We start from the raw sequence: 21,562 nt of genomic DNA on the forward strand, positions 1-21,562 counted from the left end.
TTCCTACAAAGGTCACTCAGTGATTCGATGCATTTTTTCCGCCTATAGAAAATTTAGTTGCACTTAATCTCACTGGTATTCCGTTGAGCGAATAGATATTTCAGCCATATTTGAACCATACCGCTCACAATTTTCAGATTGTTCTAAGCCATCGAATGGTTGTTTTTCCAATTGATCTTTTGTTGTGGTATACTTTAAATATTTGGTTGATGATTTTATGGGTGGGTTCTAGTGAATGTTATTATTTATTATAATTTGAAGTTTGATAGAAAAAAAACGTTCAGCATTTTTATGCATACAACCTTGTTCCACATTATTTTGGAGTACATTTATACACAGCAAAAAAAAAGAATTGTAATAAACTCGATGTGATACTCAATCGATGTAAAAAAATTTAGGCGTACTGAACATCGAACGCAATAATTTTCTGTTTTCGAGAAACATTGGAGATAAATCGCACGTTGTTACATCGAAACAACGTATTAAGTAAATTACATCAGCTAGACTGAATGCTGTGCGCTCCTGTCAATTTCTCGAAAACCGAATTCATACTAAATTTAACTTGCAAAATCAGTTCAAAATGAACTAACTTTAGACAAAGGTTATATTTATGCCGTTTATTTATGATCTTGGTGGTTGAAATAAATAGTAAAATATAAGCCTAAAATAATTAGTATTTGTTGTTTGAGAAAATCTTATATTCTGTTTTGTTTTTAACAGTAAAATGATTTTTTTCAAAATAATTTGGAGGATTGTTTCTGATACATTTTTTCTTCGATTTTTATATATTTTAGAAGTTCCATTTATAAAATTCCAACTATTTACATACCACAATCAAATACTGGTATATTACTTTTTGTAGTATCCAATGATTCTCTATTTGAGCAGCCTAGATAACCGTGTAGTATCGGTAGCGGTTCTCAACTGGCTAAGAATAACACTACGGTTCACCTGTCCCGATGGTATAAGTCCACCAAACAGGTAAGCCGTGTGTCATCCGGCGGTATTATTTCAACCAAGAATTGATCCACTGGTTTCCTGTTCCATGTCGTAAAAGGTCACTGAAACGGGAGCTCGCAAATCAAAGTGTATTTCCGTGTCGATTACTGAATAACTGCATGAGCCTAAAAAAGGCAGTCGTAAACGGAACATTTGTGGGCTTTGCCCTTACTGAGCACAAAACGCTGTGTCACAGTTAGACTGACTAATTGAAGGCATAGACAGAAAATATGTCTATTTTTCGGCATATTTGCCGTGTAACCGGTAATCGCCGAGCGATGACTTCAAATTTTCATACTATATAAGTTCCAGTGGAGCTAAAGCCATCAATAGTAAATTTATTTCTATTTATTTGCTCTCATACAATACTTAATTGTTTATAGTGTTAGCTCATCACGCTGCCAGGCGAAGTGTGATATCCTACTTAATCTTTCTTATCTCTTTTGAACACTGAGGAGTTTCAAATGCGGGATGATGTAACTATTGCATCTTCATCCTACGAGACAAAACTTCATACGACGGATGATAGAGTTGGGATCTCACCCGCCGTTGAAAATTCGGATGCTGAAAATTGGTTAGAGCTGGTACCACGAATGTAAGATCTAGTTTTATCACAGTCAACTAGTTGGATAAACACAGGATTCGTTCTTGGGCTACATCCAAACATGCCTGCTATTGGCGCGCTCAGAAAACAGCATTTTTACCAGATTTAAATCTGAAAATGTCAAAATGTTGGTTGAATTTTTCAAAGCATCATTGCAGGATTCTTGTTAGAGCTCTGACTGGAAATTGCAAACTCAACCATCACATGGCTAGTATTCAAAATTTTAATTGCGTACTTCATAGCATCTGATATGTAACTATCCCGCATTGACGCAACTACGTATCCGGGTTTTTGGTTCCGCATACATGGTTGAATATGTGTATGGGGAGCTGAAATTGAAGGATTTTCTATCTTTTCTCACTCAATGTGGTAAGGAGCTATAGTCAGAGCGGTTCATCGTTTCTCTTGGAGTGAATGAATCCTTTATTAATTGACATTAAATGGCTTTAGCAGATAGTTTTCTATCCCTTATGGTTGCCGAATTAATTTCTGCTCATATATAATGCGAATCGTTCTGTATTCTTCTGAGAATGCAGTCGCTTCAGTAAAATCTCTAAATCCTCCCGAGATGGATGCAGAACGATTTAGCTCTTTTTGTTTTGTACTGTTTCCCACCTCACCCACTTCACATTTCCCTTCCATGTTCCTTTTATTCTTCCCTTTCCATCTGGAAAATGATGAGAAGCCACTGCAAGGCACAAATCTCCGAACAACTAGGGGAACGTGTCACTTGAGCCAATTAGTTCTGATTTCTGATTCCTAATACTCACATTTATAAAAATCCAATTATTTACATACCACAATCAAGTACTGGTATATCACTGTATATAGTATACAACGATTCCAGGATATTTCTATCTTGGCAGTCCGGCCAAGATAGAGATATCCTGCAACAAATATTTTTTGTAACGAAAATGTGTTATCCATCATTATGCAGTTTCTAATATTCTTAATTAGCAATACTTGCACTTGAAGTGTTGAAAAGTCCCAAGACAAAAAATAAGCAGAAAAAAAATTTCCTTTAAAATGCGTACAAACTTTTTTGTTCATTCACAGATGAAAAAAATTGGTCAAGACATAAAACTGATTGAACCGTATCAACAATAATTTTGGTTGTATCATTATACAAATAGTATCACAGATAAAATAAATCAAATTTTTTCTCAACATAAAGTTTAAGCAGAATTTAATCAACAGAGATGTTTCCTATAAAATCAACTTAACTTTTGTCGATATGCAATAAATAGGCAATTTAATTCTACAATAAAGTCAGCTGGAAGAACTGTTTTTTTTTCGTTTGGGTAGACCAAAATTTTAATTCACATCAAACAGAGATCATTGTTTATGTTGAAAGAAGAAACTGGTTTGAAAAAATGATATTATAGCTTGAAAGTAACATTAATCAAATTTAAAAATCTGCTAACTGTTTTGTTATTTTAAATAAGCTTCATTACTCTGCCTAATCCATTAAACCAAGTATTGTCAAGATTTAGTGTTGTATTTTTTTCCTCTTGTGTTGTCATTTTTCGATTGTAATATGTCAGGGTGCATCGCCCCGAACCGGAATGAATAGCAAAGCATCACTGTGAAAACTTCACACGGTAGTGTTGCATCGTGATGGATGACAAACTAACATTCTCATTGAACATAACTCGAAAATGACATGAGACTCAATTTCATATAAAATGCACGTAGTCAAAATTTAAGTTTCCACGCATCTACTTATTTTTCAATTCTTGGACGAAGCTGTCAATAAATTGTTGTAAAAATTATGTGTCATGTTAATGTTAATCTGGTGACAAACTTAGGATGAAGGGAGATAAATTTCAAATTTGCTATACTTTCGAAACATTACTGCCACCTTCTCGACTGTTCGTCGCGATCTTTCAAAACGTTCCACTACGTTCCGGAACGATAACAAAATTCTCCGGCCTGTCATAGAATTATTCCAATTACAAAAAATTTAACACTTATCACACGATTCCCCTAAGTGTTAGAGACAAATTTATTTCCATGTCGCATAAATCACACGAGAATTTGATCGGAATGAAACAAAAAAAAATTTGTCATTTTAACCACCAGCAAAACAAAAATCTAGCGTGAAGTGAATGTTGCACTCAAAATTGGGGCTCAGTGAAAGTGGTGGAATCTGCAAGTGTTCGCCACGCTGATTGAGCAAGTTTTACACACAGTTCATAGTTACATTGCACTTGACGTTCGCTTAAGCATTTGATCAATGATTTCGAAAATTTAAATATAAAATAATGGATAAGTATACGTCGATATGCCTGCGTGAAACTGAAATTGAATTAAGAAACCTTATACAAAGATAATGGAATCGTTATTCTCGCATTAACCGGTAGTTTTAGACGCATCTGGAACTACCCCTTAAGAGGTGTACAGCACATCTTAATGGGTAGTTCCAGATGCGTCATTAATATGCACATTAATATCGAAATAAAAGGGTATATATGAACTTTTGTTTGCTTTCGTTTCAATGCGACAGGCAACAGATCGGAAAACGTGATAACATTCTGGTATTTTGTTTTACAGGTTATTTTATATGAAACCATGCTTTGTGGGAATTGGTTACTAAAGTGTTTTAATCTTCTAAAGTAGAGATGGGCAATTCGTTCGCGAACGGTTCAAAAGAACTAGTGTCTTTGAAAGAATGAACGAGCTATAGTTCTTTTTTCGAGAAAGGTAGATCCTTAGTTCAAAGTCGAGGGATCTTTTTTTTTGTTTTTTGAGATCGCTCAACCTTTTTTCAAGAACGGTACTATTAAGACAGTTTCGTAACGAAACCTCAGTTCTACTTCGAGGGACCTTTTTTTCCTCGCTTAAACTTACAAAAGTAAGTTCTCATTTAGTCTTTGAACAAACAATGCAGAATCATTGCATGGCTATGGATCCTACTGACACTAAGAATCCTTCCAGGTCGGGGCTCGAACATACGACAACTGGCTTGTAAGACCAGCGTCCTATGCATTGAACCGCCAACCCGGGACATTTGAACAAACAAACCAACTATGAATAGAACGAACGAACGGCTCTGGAGAACTAGTTCATTCAACAGAACTCTGCACCACTGAACTGTTCTTTGAAATGAACTGTTTTGCCCGGCTCTATTCTAAAGCGGTTTCCTGTTTATATTGACCAATTTCATTTGTCCGCTTTGTGGAAGGTGTAATGAATTTCTTTGTAGAAATATAAACATTCCGTTAATTAATTATTGTGTAGTAACAAAGATATCTAACCTATGCGCGTTTATCTGCGTTGCATCGCGTTGAGTAGCAGTAAAGATTTCGACGGATTCCAGAATGGCCGAAACGATTTTCACAAATTTTGATCAAAAGGTTCTTAGGTTGCTATAAAAAATTCCCAATTAGTGTAAAAAATTAAATTTAAATTTATTTACTGATGACTAGTAAAAGAATTCAAATCTTCTCAAATACGCTAGATTTCGCAAACGAACTTTAAAAATCGGGTGAAATTGAAGAGGACGAAAAAATGGTCTCTTTCGACGGAACCGCTTAATTTCCAAGTGTCCCTGTTATGAACTCAAAATCTCAACCTAACTCAACCTAACTCGGCTTTGTATAGATTTATTTATTTTCAGTTCAGGGATGAATTTTACAAACAATTGCAGAGGAACTCTCTATCCCCGTTCCTATTGGAGTTGTGTATCGTAAATTTGGAAGAGAATTTAATGATATTTTCAAACGTATAGACCAAAACATTATTTTCGAAACAACAACATTCACAAAAACATCAAATTCATGTTTGAAGAAGAAAACCCTTCCTAGATCTTCTTGTCATTAGAGAATCTTAAATTTTGACCTTTCAAATGTGCAGTATCTTGACGTATGTTGTGACAAGTGATAGTAAAGGGTGATTTTTTAAGAGCTTGAGAACTTTTTTAAACAATAAAACGCATAAAATTTGCAAAATCTCATCGGTTCTTTATTTTAAACGTTAGATTGGTACATGACATTTACTTTTTGAAGATAATTTCATTTAAATGTTGACCGCGGCTGCGTCTTAGGTGGTCCATTCGGAAAGTCCAATTTTGGGCAACTTTTTCGAGCATTTCGGCCGGAATAGCCCGAATTTCTTCGGAAATGTTGTCTTCCAAAGCTGGAATAGTTACTGGCTTATTTCTGTAGACTTTAGACTTGACGTAGCCCCACAAAAAATAGTCTAAAGGCGTCAAATCGCATGATCTTGGTGGCCAACTTACCGGTCCATTTCTTGAGATGAATTGTTCTCCGAAGTTTTCCCTCAAAATGGCCATAGAATCGCGAGCTGTGTGGCATGTAGCGCCATCTTGTTGAAACCACATGTCAACCAAGTTCAGTTCTTCCATTTTTGGCAACAAAAAGTTTGTTAGCATCGAACGATAGCGATCGCCATTCACTGTAACGTTGCGTCCAACAGCATCTTTGAAAAAATACGGTCCAATGATTCCACCAGCGTACAAACCACACCAAACAGTGCATTTTTCGGGATGCATGGGCAGTTCTTGAACGGCTTCTGGTTGCTCTTCACTCCAAATGCGGCAATTTTGCTTATTTACGTAGCCATTCAACCAGAAATGAGCCTCATCGCTGAACAAAATTTGTCGATAAAAAAGCGGATTTTCCGAATGGACCACCTAAGACGCAGCCGCGGTCAACATTTAAATGAAATTATCTTCAAAAAGTAAATGTCATGTACCAATCTAACGTTTAAAATAAAGAACCGATGAGATTTTGCAAATTTTATGCGTTTTATTGTTTAAAAAAGTTCTCAAGCTCTTAAAAAATCACCCTTTATATAAAGTGTAGTGGAATTAAGATAAAAAACTTGTTTCAATATTTTTTAAGTGAGGTGATGATGCCTTTCTCATTAACATTTCATGAGAAATCGATGCAAGTTTCATATTGGAGTTTTTCACAATCCTTATTCAGAGCCAGAACCTGTAGTTCAAATAGATTCAAAATATCTGTGTTGTAAAAATATACATTCCATTCAAATGTTGATTTTAGAGACAAGTTTAGATTTTGTTTGAATTAAAGCTGGTTGATTTTCCTCTCACGTACTATTTCGATTGAGTCAATTAAACGAAAATGAAACCAAACAAAAACATTTGCCCTTTGTTACTGCTGTATACAAATTCAAGTTAAATGGCTAGTAATACTTTTCAAGCAGCATAATAAAACAAGCTTTATGATTGGAAATTTATTATTGCTATTAGTATCAGTATAATCATTTGTGACCACAGCATATATGTAAATAATATTGCTTTTCTCATATAGAAAGGTTATACAATCACTTGATAAATCGACTAGTAAATATTGTCATATACCATTCGACTCAGTCAGTCGAGCTGAGCAATGTCTTTGTGCGTATATGTGTCAAATAACCTCACTAGGTTTTCTCGGAGATGGCTGAACCGATTTTGACAATTACGAAATTCCGGTTCCGGAGTTATAGGGTAAAGTGTGTAAAATTTTTTGTACCGTCACTAAGTGTTGCGAAATGATACTCATTCAAAATGATTCTCACGATTATCAGCCATGCAGCGATTTGCACTGAAATCCATATGGTGATGTGATGTACTTATGTATTGAAATAAATTTCAAATTAATATTAATATGCCATGTTGTGATTAAAAACAAATATAATGTAATTACAAAGCATGTTTCATTCTGCAATTTCATAACTATTAACACCATTCAAGGATGGCTTTTATCGTACCAAAGAACGCTCACTAGCAACTTTTCACACGATTAAATCAGTGCCATCAAAGAGAGATGGATATCATAGCAGCAACAAAAAACCGGCATGGTTAATTTAACATAGAATAGACACCAGTGTGAGAGCGAATTTCTCTCGATGACAGATTCTGAGAATCAAAGATTAGCACGCTGCTGTGGGGATTCTCTCTGAAGGAACAAACGGTCGCTTATTCTCGTTTTGCGATCCGATTCTGTATGGGAAGTGGATAATTGCAATATAATCATTTTACTATTGTCGCTCATTCTAACTATGTGCATATAACCTTTGTATAAGTTGTGTCTAAGAAAATGTATGTGAATGCTTCACACAAGGATTTTGAAATATTGCAACCTAGTATGAGAATCATCAAGTTGAATCATCGATTCGATTTCCGCGATAATTGTCAACTTGCGATTCTCTCTTGGTAAATTCCACACAGCACCAATCGTTATCAGACTGTTTTTTTGAGGGCCGTGAAATACTCAGAGTATGAAGTGGAGCGAAGAAATGTAGAAAAATTCTCTCGCGGTTCATGCATTGAGAGACTCGAGTTCTTGTAGCATCTTTTACCGGATTAGAAATGTTGTATACAATATTGATAAATGTCGAGCAGCTTCTGTCAAATTTTCGGCAATCACCAACACTGACACCATTTACTTGAATTTCATGCAGAGAAGTTCAAATCAGCTAGGTGGAAGGGCGCTCTGCCAAGCGCTATCATCGCCAACATAGCTTCTCAGCAGAGGACTGGTTCAAACGCTACGTAAAACCCTGCACTCCTGTTACTTTTATAAATTGAATTCATGCTAAATAGCGTTTAACTGGGCTCAATTTAATAATATAATCAATTTTCTAATTTAAACCAAATCTTTTGTCTCTATTATCAATATTCAGAATGTTTTTTTTTCGCTGTGTTTACATTGCATATTGTTATTGCATATTGCACTACCGACACCTGAATATCATCGTCTGCTATATCTTACAAGTGGAAATTCGTTTTCACTGTTGCCTACGATTTAGTATGCATGGATTGCCATTGCACGCAAGCTCGAACGCAATAGCCGACAAGCGATTGCTGGGCAGCTCAAAGCGCCTCTCGGCCTTGCCAAGTAACCGTTAAATTTTTTACACACATTGAGATCTCTACTTGGATGTCTGTTCTCTGTGGTTCACCTGTGTTCGGAGAGTGATTTGTATGTACATATAGAAATTTCTGCCAACATAGTTGGAGAATCAGATTTCAACACCGGATTCAATTCAAACTGATTGATGCTATGAATCTAATCACACGATCCATTTATTATCTCTTTAAGCACATTGAAGTGGAAAGGATTTTGATTGCATGAAAAGGTCTTATGTCGAACAAAATCGTTTCGATTCGATTTACTTGAGGCAACTTATTCTATAGAAAACTTCTTCGCATATTGCCATTTTCATCCGCAAACGTTGGTTGAAGCATCGAAGTGTAGAAAATAAAAATGACACAACCGCAATAAGATTGTGAATCAATCTTTTTCCATCTTAAGGTTAATAAAAGCAAAAGAGCATCTGGCCTCAAGCAGCAAACACTAAAAACAAAATAAAACAAACAAACAAATCGTTGCAGTTAGTATTTTTTCTAGTTTTAGGATTGTTATCAGTGCCCATAACAGTAAGCACACCATCGAATAGCTCCCACGACCGCAAACAGATCATCATCATCGGAAGGACGACGACGATCCACATTATCATCATCATCATCATCATCCTAATCGACGGTTGTTAGCTTTTATGTGACACCTAGTTCGAGTTATTTCAACCCGTTTTCCTTTCTGTTTTGGCAGTTAAAAAGTATCGTAAGCATTTTGTATCAACTGATGGAGTCGAGTGTATCAGTTTGAAGTTGGCAACCAAGATGAAATGTTCAAAGATTCGGGATGTTTTGGAAATGTTTGGTGAGCAATTGTACTAATCGTAATTATTCAAACCTTGCCTGGCGGTAGCGGGCGCGGCGAGATCGGATTTTCGGCCCGGGGAGCCACCCCACCAATTGCGCATCATAGACGAGGAAAGTCTACGGTCTATCAGGGGCTGTTGTGCGAATGCTGCTTCCACTGCACCATCGGTGGAGGTTGTGTTGGTGATGATGTTTGTGGTGGCTATGCTCACGGGTGGCGTTTGTGGGGGAAACTGAAAACCCGATATTGGTGTACAGCGGAGTTCTGCGAACAAGTATATACATTTGTACATTCAAATTGTTTCTTTTCGGTCGGCTTTCAAAAAGGCACCAAATTGGGCACACATCCTTGCTGTGGGTAAATGTAATGGGACTTAATTTTTTGGCAAATTGGTTCTATCTGTACATCCCACTAGTAGGACAGGTTAAACATACTGATTTTATTGGTTCGAGGGCAAAGGACCAAGGGGTGATTGAAAGATAATACACCGCCAATTCTAAATACCTTTGAACCAACCTTTAATGTGTAATACTTTTCTTATAACAAAATGGCTTGAGTCAATCGATATCAAAACTTCGGACTCGTCATATCTGGTTAAATTTTATCAGAATGCAGCTGAAACTTTTTTCAGGCAGCTACAGAATATACAATTGTAAATTTTCAAAATGATACGCTCATATTTGGTTTATGAAATTGAATATTTAACTGCATCACAGCACTTCATTTTATAATCCATTTTGAGTAAGCGTTATGAGTTTAAACATTCAGTCTTACAGAAAAAAACAATGCATTAGTTGATGCAGTAAATTTATCCACGCCGCACACTGATCGCTCTTAGTTCCTGGAAATTTATGTGGTAATATACACAGGCCTTGTGATCCCATACAAAATTCTCGAGCTTTGTTTGGATCTGAATTCCGGCTCCAGAGTTTTGGGGTAAAATTTGAAAAAAGAATAAAAACATGTGTTCTAATTTTTCTCAGATTTTTACAAACCTAGATTGAAATGAATGGTCTTATGGTCCTTTACAAAACTTCTGAATTTCACTGGAATCTGATCTCCGATTCCGGAATTATAGTGTGATTAGTGTAAAAATTCCAATTTCATATTACTTACTCACTTTTCTTCGAGATGGCGTGACCGATTTATACACGCTTAAATTCAAATGAACAGTCTTATGGTTCTATACGAAACTTCTGAATATCATCTGTATCGAGCTTCCGGTTCAGGAATTATAGGGTAAAGTGTGTTAAAATTTTATACCATCACTTGAACAAACTAAACTCGTATTTTTTTTAAATCAGCCTTAAAATTACATCAATCGGTAGTCATTATCAGTAGACGACCAAACAAACCGATTCCGGCTATCCTGGTTCCCGGTTTCAAATCAGTAATCAAATTTTCCCAAATGGATCTCACTCACTTTTCTCAGCGATGGTTTTTCACAAACTCGGGTTCAAATGATTTTCACAAACTCGGGTTCAAATGATATACGAAATCCCTGAATTACATCCGGATCTGTTACTCTCTCAATCAGAAGGACCGAGACAAAACCCCAAGCCCCTGATCATGCCGAGGGGACCGTTTGGGCAGGTTTCAATTGCCTCTTTTACTATAGCTAGCTCGAGCTTGAAAGGCTTTATTCTCAAGGATGGCTGCAAGGACCATCCAAGGACAAGGGTACTGGCTACTTCGACGATACTATTGATCGGTGGTGTCCAGGGTCACCGAAGGGGGGGGGGAGGAAGGGCGGACTTTTTCAGGGGGGCCAGAAATTTGAAGATTCAAAATTACTTTTTCATTCTACATTAAAAATCAAAAATCGAAACAGATTTGGCTTGTGAGTTATTTTGTTAAAATAATGAATTTAAAGATTTCGATTTCAAAATTCGATAATATTTCCATGCTCACAATGTTTTTCAATTCTCATGTTTAGGGGCCCGTAATATTGCAGTCCCCCCGGGCCCGATTTTTCTCTCGGCGGCCCTGGTGGTGCCGTTGACGTTGCTGCTGATCAAAGGCCGACGCTTTCGTAGATTAACGCACGTTCAATTGGAGGTCGTTTGGCCGATATTTCGAGTGGTGGTGGAATAGCCACGATAAATAGTTTGTCCGCTCGGGTCCGTTAGGGAACTAGCGTGTTCAACCAAACTCTGAAGCCCAAATTCCAGCTCGAATTTAATGGGTCCTGATGGTTGTGTAGGGGAGGTATAAGGGTTTTGTCGTAGCAGGTCCATAATTTGTTACCTGACGCGTTTCAAATTCGGCTTATCAAATATTTGTTCACTATTTGGCTTGTCACAAATAACTTCATAGACATCTAACTCTGTACTCTGTACTGGCTTAAGTGCTCGGTGTATAAAGAGGAAAAGAGCGACTTAAACCCATTTGCCCATTGCTCTATCTTGACTATCACCTCTTTTTCCCTCCATTAACTTCTATTTCCTGATTCCACCCGTTAATCCAATGCCCACCTATTCCTCCTATCCAGTACCTTCCTGTGTGCAGTGTTTGGAGGTATATGCGTTACAATATTTTTTTTTTATTTAAACTGACCGTTATTTGGGAGTGGAATATTGATTTAATTCTAGCTCTATAAATATACATATTTTTGAACAATTCCCCTACATATTTATTTAATTTAATAACATGGATATTTACAATAATCGATTATTTTATGTTAGCCAATGTGAGTATCTTCTGCTGTGTCCGGAATTAGATCCTACGGTAACAGATCAGACGGCCAAACAAAATATTTCCGGTTATTCTTTCGAGAATAGAAAAAATTTGTTTTGAAGTATATCACAGTATTACGCATGCTAGTATGATTGATATGAGAAAGGCATCATTACATCACTAGGTGGATTAAAACATGTTTTTCTGTGTAGGGTCACATCGATTTCAAGTCTTTCTCAAAACTACTTGAACCTGTAACAAGCTTTTCAAAGACTTTTTTGTGTCGATTATAAAGATTTTAATCTAAAGGTCAGTTGTCTCTTCGGGCCAGACCTCATATATTTTTGACCTCAATCGAACCCTGAAGGGCTGCGTGGGAAATAAGTTTCTCAACGCTTATTCAAACCAGAAGTCGATTCTTTGGACAATAATGCCAGCGCTTTTCCAGAAAGGCCAGTATGCCTAAGTAAAATAAAAAAATCAATACAGAAGCAACTCCATTCCGTAGAATTATTCCGTTCAGAATTGCATTGTATTAAATATACTATATATCAATATGGATCACTTTTGCGATCCACGAAGGACATCTGCGGTTGCAAAAATAGGTTACCAAGACACTACAAATTTTTTATGCGCATATGTCAGCTTTTTAAATTAGTAGTCTGAATCAAACCTTCCCTAATTATATAAACCAATTTTTGGATTGCCGAGATTCTCAATAATTATACTTTTTGCCGAGACGATTACCGAGCACTCGGCTGTGCAAATTTCGGCATTTTTTGTCAGTAAGAAAATTTAAGTGTGCACACACAGACATTTTCCAATCTCGTCGAGCTGAGTCAAATGATATATAACACTATGAATCGCTGCACTTCGTTCGAAAGTTGATTTTGCCAGCAACTAATTCCATTCTATAGAGAAAGGCAAAAAAGGATTTTTCGAAAAGTTGGGTAAATATTACGGGGCTGGGACTACTTTAAATTACATCATGGAATATTGGTTTCGATTGCTTCGTGGTGGTCGAAACTCTACCGCCGATGGTTCAAAACAATGAAATGGCGTTGGCCGACCGAAAAGTGAAGGGGGCAAGCTAGCAAGGATTTGTACTGAACGCACACATCATATTTTAGTCGAACCAAATATACGAATGCAAGCACACTTTAGAAACGTGTTTGTCAATGGATAGCTGTTGAAGAAACCTGCATTACGCACCAGAGAACATAACGAGTGCACCATAATAAACTGAAGCTAGTAAGAGTGGCTTAGGGAGGCTCATAGCGTCGGTTTTCTGAGATTGTCATGGTATATTATTCGTGGACTATTTCTGAAAAATACAAATCTTCAACAGCTAGTTTTAATGGGTATTGTTGAAGCCAGTGAAAAAAAGTTATTTTTACCATTTGATTCACCTCATTTGGCTCCCTCGGGCTATTATCTGTTCTCAGACCTGAAAAGATGGCTAATCACAAAAGAGTTTGAAACTATCTGCTGCAACATTTCACATTCAATTTAGCGTGACTTCTATTTGACCTAGCCATAAACACGCATATAAAAGAGGAACATTACGTAACTTAACGTAAACAACGGTGTTCCTTTGATTTAAATGTATAATATAACATAATTTGGACGTGGGATACATCTTTGTTTTCTATATAGGGCGTGCAATTGAGAAATTCAAGAAAAAATATAGCTCGATCAAACCGACGAGGCTGAGATGTTTCATCTCAGTGTTGTTAACCATAGTTCATGGTTGATACTTCATGCAGATATTTATTCCTTCTGCTTTAGTAAATATGTCGAACTTATGATAATTGAATGATTTGATATATTTTCGAATGTACGTTTACAAACAGTGTCCCGATAAACCACCATTTGTCTCAATAAGCACGAAGGAAACATTTTGAAGATCGCAAAAATTGAAGTAAAAGTCACCGAAAAATAACGTGCCATTCATGAAAGCAACTTCTGTCTTCTCGTGTTACTATATTCATCTTTCGGAGCACTGTGAGTCCGACTGGCTTTAATATTTGAAAGGATATAACAACAACATAACGGATAGACATGCTTGATGCGATGCTTCGAATCATCAAATGAGTGTTATAAAATCAGTTTAGTTTAATCAGAGAATAATATTTAGCTAAGCCTTGCAATGATTCGTTTCGCTTACAGTATCTTTTGCTGTTTGGAAACAAAACACGATTGAAGTGAACGCAAATAGTATCAATAATACTCGATATCTGTGTTGAAAAATCGTAGCGAATCTCGAACCACTTTGTAAATTGAGATAACTCGAACAGACATTCACGTAAAACGTTCTTTTATGATTTCGTAATAAAAAATCAAATCAAACATTTGAAAAAACTTGTAACCGTAAATTTGTCAATAATTTATTGTTATTTTGCTTGCGAAATCATAAAGTAATTGAGGAGTATGAAAATACGTAGTGTTGTATTCTACAAAATACCCACCCATTAGTCAGAGAACCAAATGTGATGCAGACAATTGTTTACAGTGTAAATGATATTCACTGTAAATAATGGTGCTTGGTTTTACGCAAAAGCATTGGAAAACTAATGTAGTTTTTAAAGCACGAAAACACTTTTGGAATCATTTAGGGGTTAGCCAAATTTTGTGCTAGGGCACATAACCGTTTTTATTATTTTTACGTTTCGTCTTTGACTCATCAGTGCAGAGCAGTTCAAATTGAACTGCTTAGTGCTAAACTCGGCAGTTCAATTTGAACCGCTAAGCAGACGTAAAGTTTCTGCTACTTACAGAACACTTTTTGTTTTGCAACGAAGTGCAATGTCTTTTCTGACGTGCCGAACGAAAACGTGTTTTCGACTATTTCTGGCCGATGCAGGTATGGTCATTTAGGGGTTAGCCAAATTTTGTGCTAGGGCACATAACCGTTTTTATTATTTTTACGTTTCGTCTTTGACTCATCAGTGCAGAGCAGTTCAAATTGAACTGCTTAGTGCTAAACTCGGCAGTTCAATTTGAACCGCTAAGCAGACGTAAAGTTTCTGCTACTTACAGAACACTTTTTGTTTTGCAACGAAGTGCAATGTCTTTTCTGACGTGCCGAACGAAAACGTGTTTTCGACTATTTCTGGCCGATGCAGGTATGGTCATTTAGGGGTTAGCCAAATTTTGTGCTAGGGCACATAACCGTTTTTATTATTTTTACGTTTCGTCTTTGACTCATCAGTGCAGAGCAGTTCAAATTGAACTGCTTAGTGCTAAACTCGGCAGTTCAATTTGAACCGCTAAGCAGACGTAAAGTTTCTGCTACTTACAGAACACTTTTTGTTTTGCAACGAAGTGCAATGTCTTTTCTGACGTGCCGAACGAAAACGTGTTTTCGACTATTTCTGGCCGATGCAGGTATGGTCATTTAGGGGTTAGCCAAATTTTGTGCTAGGGCACATAACCGTTTTTATTATTTTTACGTTTCGTCTTTGACTCATCAGTGTAGAGCAGTTCAAATTGAACTGCTTAGTGCTAAACTCGGCAGTTCAATTTGAACCGCTAAGCAGACGTAAAGTTTCTGCTACTTACAGAACACTTTTTGTTTTGCAACGAAGTGCAATGTCTTCTCTGACGTGCCGAACGAAAACGTGTTTTCGACTATTTCTGGCCGATGCAGGTATGGTCATTTAGGGGTAGCCAAATTTTGTGCTAGGGCACATAACCGTTTTTATTATTTTTACGTTTCGTCTTTGACTCATCAGTTTAGCACTAAGCAGTTCAATTTGAACTGCTCTGCACTGATGAGTCAAAGACGAAACGTAAAAATAATAAAAACGGTTATGTGCCCTAGCACAAAATTTGGCTAACCCCTAAATGACCATACCTGCATCGGCCAGAAATAGTCGAAAACACGTTTTCGTTCGGCACGTCAGAAAAGACATTGCACTTCGTTGCAAAACAAAAAGTGTTCTGTAAGTAGCAGAAACTTTACGTCTGCTTAGCGGTTCAAATTGAACTGCCGAGTTTAGCACTAAGCAGTTCAATTTGAACTGCTCTGCACTGATGAGTCAAAGACGAAACGTAAAAATAATAAAAACGGTTATGTGCCCTAGCACAAAATTTGGCTAACCCCTAAATGACCATACCTGCATCGGCCAGAAATAGTCGAAAACACGTTTTCGTTCGGCACGTCAGAAAAGACATTGCACTTCGTTGCAAAACAAAAAGTGTTCTGTAAGTAGCAGAAACTTTACGTCTGCTTAGCGGTTCAAATTGAACTGCCGAGTTTAGCACTAAGCAGTTCAATTTGAACTGCTCTGCACTGATGAGTCAAAGACGAAACGTAAAAATAATAAAAACTTTTGGAATCCCAAAAAAAACCTTAAGTATCGCAAAGAGCGCGAAGTATGTCTGATCGGCCCGACGTACTCCACCAACTAACAGTGAGATGATACCTTATAACTTCACGCCTGATATGTGCATGAGTAGTCAATAGTGATTATTGTATCAAAAGTAAGAAAATGGTAAAAACCGATACACTGAAGAAGGATGTATTTCGAAATACGCATCTGTATTATAACGTTAATAATACTTCTGTGAAAGTTTAGTGATTTTTTTGAAGGTTGAGTGACGTTAAATTAATATAGTAGAATCCAATGTTACAAAAAAGTTTAAGTATACAATCGGGGACCTCCGATAAACAGTACTTTATATCTCGACACCAATCTCTTTTAATGAGTTCATGTGTTCGGCGTGTTTTCTTGTAATAATTGTCTACAACTTTACCGAAGAAATGAGCAATGTAGGCCAATTATAACTTTAGTCTCACTTCCAGATGGATTAATGATAATTTTAATTATATCAAGAGAAGGGGACAATTCCAATCGAAAATTCTTCTGATGGCATTTAGGCTCCAAAATCAACCTCAGAAGCGCAAAAAGAAAACGCGTTTTGGAGTAATTGGGAACACTGTGCACTGGAATAAGGGAAAAAGTTGCTTACACAAAAATGTCGATATCTCCGTGAAAAATGAATGGATTTTAACAAACTAAAGCTTGTTGGATAGCAATCACCGTGCGGAATCTAAATCTAAAAACAAATTATGTTTTCAAGGTCAATTGTGACAGATATTGCCAAATTTTAAAAATTTTGACATAGAACTTTGTATAACTCTACAAGTAAACATTACAAAACATTCAATAGCGTTCAGATGAGATCTTGACCTCTTTGTTAACAACACATACTGACATTTGCTTAGTTCGTCGAGCTGAATCGATTGGTGTATGAAATTCGGCCTCGGAAAGTTTGTCTCATGTTTAAGCGAATTCTAAACCTTTAATATATATATATATATATATATATATATATATATATATATATATATATATATATATATATATATATATATATATATATATATATATATATATATATATATATATATATATATATATATATATATATATAACTGACATAACACATGTCATGAATACGAATATAACTGAAAGCTTTCTTATGTCGTTTTCGTTTTTAAATTGCACTACACTGGTGTAGCGAAAGCTGCACTGAAACCGTTCGTTTTTACCAATTGCACTACACCAGTGCTACACTTTTGCTGCACCGATACCACTGGTGTAGCACTCATCAAAAGTTCGGTGTAGCTCTGTGCAATGGAATCGTTTATTGTAGTCAATGGTTACTGTTTATGTTTTCGTCATTTTTGTTCGTTTATTCATGCCTCAGTGTAGTACTGCACCGGTGTAGTGCAAATTAAAAACGAAAACGCCATTACTTTCGAATATCAATTAGTTGAACACTTGTATTAATTATGCCAGCTGAAACGAATGCACCTAAACTGAGCCGGTGCTATGCATTTTATATAGCAAATTAATAGAAAGTTACTACAACTACGAACTCCAACTGGTTGAACTGGTAAGTTCCTGAAATATAATTTCGAAACTAAATTCTTCTTCCAACGGTCGAAGTCCAAATAAAAGCACGACCTAAGCATTTGAGGCTTTATACCACGCAAAAGGTCTGCTTTCATTGCCTACTGCTTCACCTGACGACCGAAGTCCAAATGAGAACACGACCTAAGCATTTTAGGCTTTATACCACACTAAAAGTCTGCTCTCATTACTGGCGACTGCTGCTCCCGACGATCGAAGTCCAAATGAAAGCACGATTTTTTTGCATAAATATCTGTTTATTAATCTAATTTTTGTGTATTACATCAACGTTTTACAGTACAAGTGTTTTGACCCTTTGGCCTTTTGGCGTCCAGACCTGTCTGTAGTTTCTTCTTCATAGCATTAATGACACGGCCTTTGTAAAGATTGGCAGTATCATCAGCAAATTGAGACAGAACACCACCACCCGGAAGAGGTGGGATGTCTGATGTAAAAATGTTGTATAGGATGGGACCTATGATACTTTCTTGGGGTACACCAGCAGGAATAGTAAATCTTTCTGAAAGTGCATTATTCAGAGAAATCTGGAATGCTCTATCTGCAAGATAATTTTTGATAATTTTAATAAGATACATGGGAAAATTATACCGATGCAGTTTAATCACCAGGCCATCGTGCCACACATTATCGAATGTCTTTTCAATATCCAATATTGCCATGGCAGTCGTTTTGGACACTGATTTGTTTTGCTGGATGACGTTGTTAACCCTTGTGAGCTGGTGGATGGTGGATCTTCCTTTCCGGAACCCAAACTGTTCTTCCAGAAATATATCCTGTTCATCTGCAAAAGCAAGAATTCGCCTTTGTATTGACTTTTCAAACAGCTTGGATAGGGCAGAGAGTAAGCTGATGGGCCGATAGCTCTTGGAAAAGGAAGGATCTTTCCCCGGTTTCAAAACTGGGATAACTTTGACTAACTTCCACTTTGAAGGGAAGTAACCAAGCTCCCAGCACCTGTTAAAAATTTTAGCTAAGAAGACAAATGAGCGAATACTCAAATGTTTCATCTCAATGTTGAATGTGTTGTCGAAACCAGGGGCCTTCATATTTTTGGATTTTCACAATAGCCATCAGCTCATTCGCAGTGACTCTACTTTCCTCCGGAACCAAGCTGTCTGATTGGCAAACCTCAGCTACGCTATCAGCAACGGCACTTTCATGTGGATTAACAATGCTGAGTCCTAAATTGTAAGAACACACAAACTGCTGGCCTAGCGCATTTGCCTTCTCTACTGGTGTGATTAAAGGTATTCCTTAAGCTGCGTCCTGGGGTGACTCCTTTTATACCGATGCCGTTGTACAGCAGCACATATTTTGTTCTCTTCCTCAAACGCGTTCTGATTGGCTGCTACTGACATGGATCAAATTTGACAGGTTTTTCAATAGTGTACGTGAATCACGTCAATGTTGTTGAAATACACGTTTAAGTTGAAAAATTTTGAATCTATTGCTAGTAAGATTATATAAATCCTTCTACAGATTACAGAGCTGGCAGCAAGTAGAAGTGTAAACGGGGCATTAATCTCGATAATATCGAAAAGAGATGAATCGAAAATGAATCCATTTTGGGTTCATGAGGTAATTCACTGCCAATATAAAAGGCCGCCATAACGTCGTGAAGTTTTATATCGAGAAACGTTGTAAAAACTTCCAAAATATTAGTTTTTGTTCGAAAATTTTCATAGCAGAAGGTAAGTTCATTAGTGAATAACAATCGAAAAAACGTGCTTGATACACCTAGAATTGAGATAATACCTTTTTTTTATCAATCCGCATGTGTTTTTGCATGAATATTCTTCGGTGTTTCAGTTTTCATGACACTATTCTAATGTCCGTCGTTTTAAGTGGCAATTTGAGATTTTAATCGCTCATTACTCTGTAATGTCGAAACTGAAAATCGGATCGAATTTGAATCTAAAAGTGTAACAATCGATTAAACATTCCATGTTATGTCGAAGTAATTTCCACTTTAGAGTTTAGGGTAATTTAAGGTACTTCCAGAGCCGGTATTCAGGAACCAGCATAACCCAACCCGATTCGTATGGCCATATGACGAATAAATTGCAATATTTTTGAGTCTAACTTTAAAGCTTTTCGGGATTGTCATCTTCTATATAGCTTTGAATTTTAAAAATTCATCATCCTACAATTCCAGAATCGCAAGTCAGAATTGGATAAAATTGGATTTATTTTAAACTTATATATTTTGAACTTTTGTTTCTGAAATTCGATTTGGCTTTTTTTGAGAAAACCATTGAGCTTTGAAAATCGATTCGATACTGGAACCGGAATTCGAAAATCGGTGTAGCTGAAGTCAGACAAATTCACCTGAGTAGCTGTATAATTTACATTTGTTTCAAAATGTTTGAAAATCAATGTAGACATCTTTGAGGAATCGTAGTGCGAATTAAATTTTTAGGTGCCTTCCGTAACGAAAACTGAATACAACCAAAAATGAAATAAGTTTATTTGATTATCGACTATCCAAATCTGCTAACCCGATAAACCTGATTAATTTATGTGAAATAGACATTTTAATACTAATCACCCAGCATCTCCGAAACGGGAAGTTGGATCTGACTGAAAAACAAGATGTTTTATACTCTCGATCCCCGTCCCTGTCCACCATCTTCATTGGAACTAACAAGATCTTTTTTTGTCACTAACTTTTTCGTTACCCCTTCCCTGTCTCTTCACCATCTCGATGGCAACTAATTAGATCTTTATCGTTTTCAAACATTTTGTTCCCACATCCCCTTTTTACCCCGTTTCCACAATATTTACTTTTTTTTTTCATTCTCTTCCGTAACATCACCATCATCGTCCACGGAAGGCCGCCCCAGTCGAAAACCAGCATGCGGGCCACCCGCCGGGCCTTCGTAGCCTGGGGGTGTTTCCCGCGGACCCACACGGACCGAAGGATGCGGCCAACATGGATCTTCGCCAACGGCATATGGAAGACCCTCATGCGATATTCAATTCACCGGCCACTACCGATAGCTTCTCGAGAATCCGCTACCGCTACATTACATAATGATACTTTTCTAGTTTTAAGTTAGTCGTAATTAAGATTAGTAAATACCCTTGGCATCTTAGAGCTTAAGCAGTGTGCCTTAAAATTATACTATAATATTGAATAAAAAAAAGATGTTTTATAAAATCCGGAATTCAGCGCTCAATACTCTTACTACTGGAATAAGGCGAAAAGTCGCTTACACGATAATATCGATATCTCCGTTACAAATGGACGGATTTTGACAATCAATGGCTTGTTGGATAGCTTTCAACATGCGAAATCTAAGTCTAAGATAATATTCTGGTTTGAAGGTCAAATGTGACAGATATTGTCAAAAACTGTAAAATTTGATATAAAACTTCGTATAACTCAAAAAGTAAACATTCAATAGCGTTCTGGGTAACGGGAAGACCTTTCATTTGCGACTAGTTTGATCAAAATTGGTCCAGTCATTTCTGAGATCTCGACCTCTTTGTTGACAACACACGTACAGACCCACACACATACACACACACGGACATTTGCTCAGTTCGTCGAGCTGAATCGATTGGTATATAACACTCGGCCCTTCTATACCTGTTTTGGGTATAAAAAAAGGTAAAAATATGATAAAAAATTTAAGCGCTTT

General features: G+C 36.8%; 1 protein-coding gene across 19 annotated transcripts in view; it reads right to left on the reverse strand.

Moving 5' to 3' along the window:
* The window catches only part of LOC131439121 (uncharacterized), a 142,199-nt gene that overhangs the window by 15,814 nt on the left and 104,823 nt on the right, over positions 1 to 21,562 (reverse strand). For 14 of the 19 annotated variants that reach the window (XM_058609760.1, XM_058609757.1, XM_058609756.1 and 11 more), the window contains one exon: positions 9,331 to 9,564. The exons of the other annotated variants lie outside the window; for them this stretch is intronic. In XM_058609760.1, coding sequence (XP_058465743.1) covers positions 9,331 to 9,564 — 234 coding nt within the window. The remainder of the gene's footprint in view (positions 1 to 9,330; positions 9,565 to 21,562) is intronic. 19 annotated transcript variants of the gene reach the window in all.

Source organism: Malaya genurostris, chromosome 3 (assembly GCF_030247185.1).
Source record: "Malaya genurostris strain Urasoe2022 chromosome 3, Malgen_1.1, whole genome shotgun sequence".
NCBI classification, from domain to species: Eukaryota; Metazoa; Arthropoda; class Insecta; order Diptera; family Culicidae; genus Malaya; species Malaya genurostris.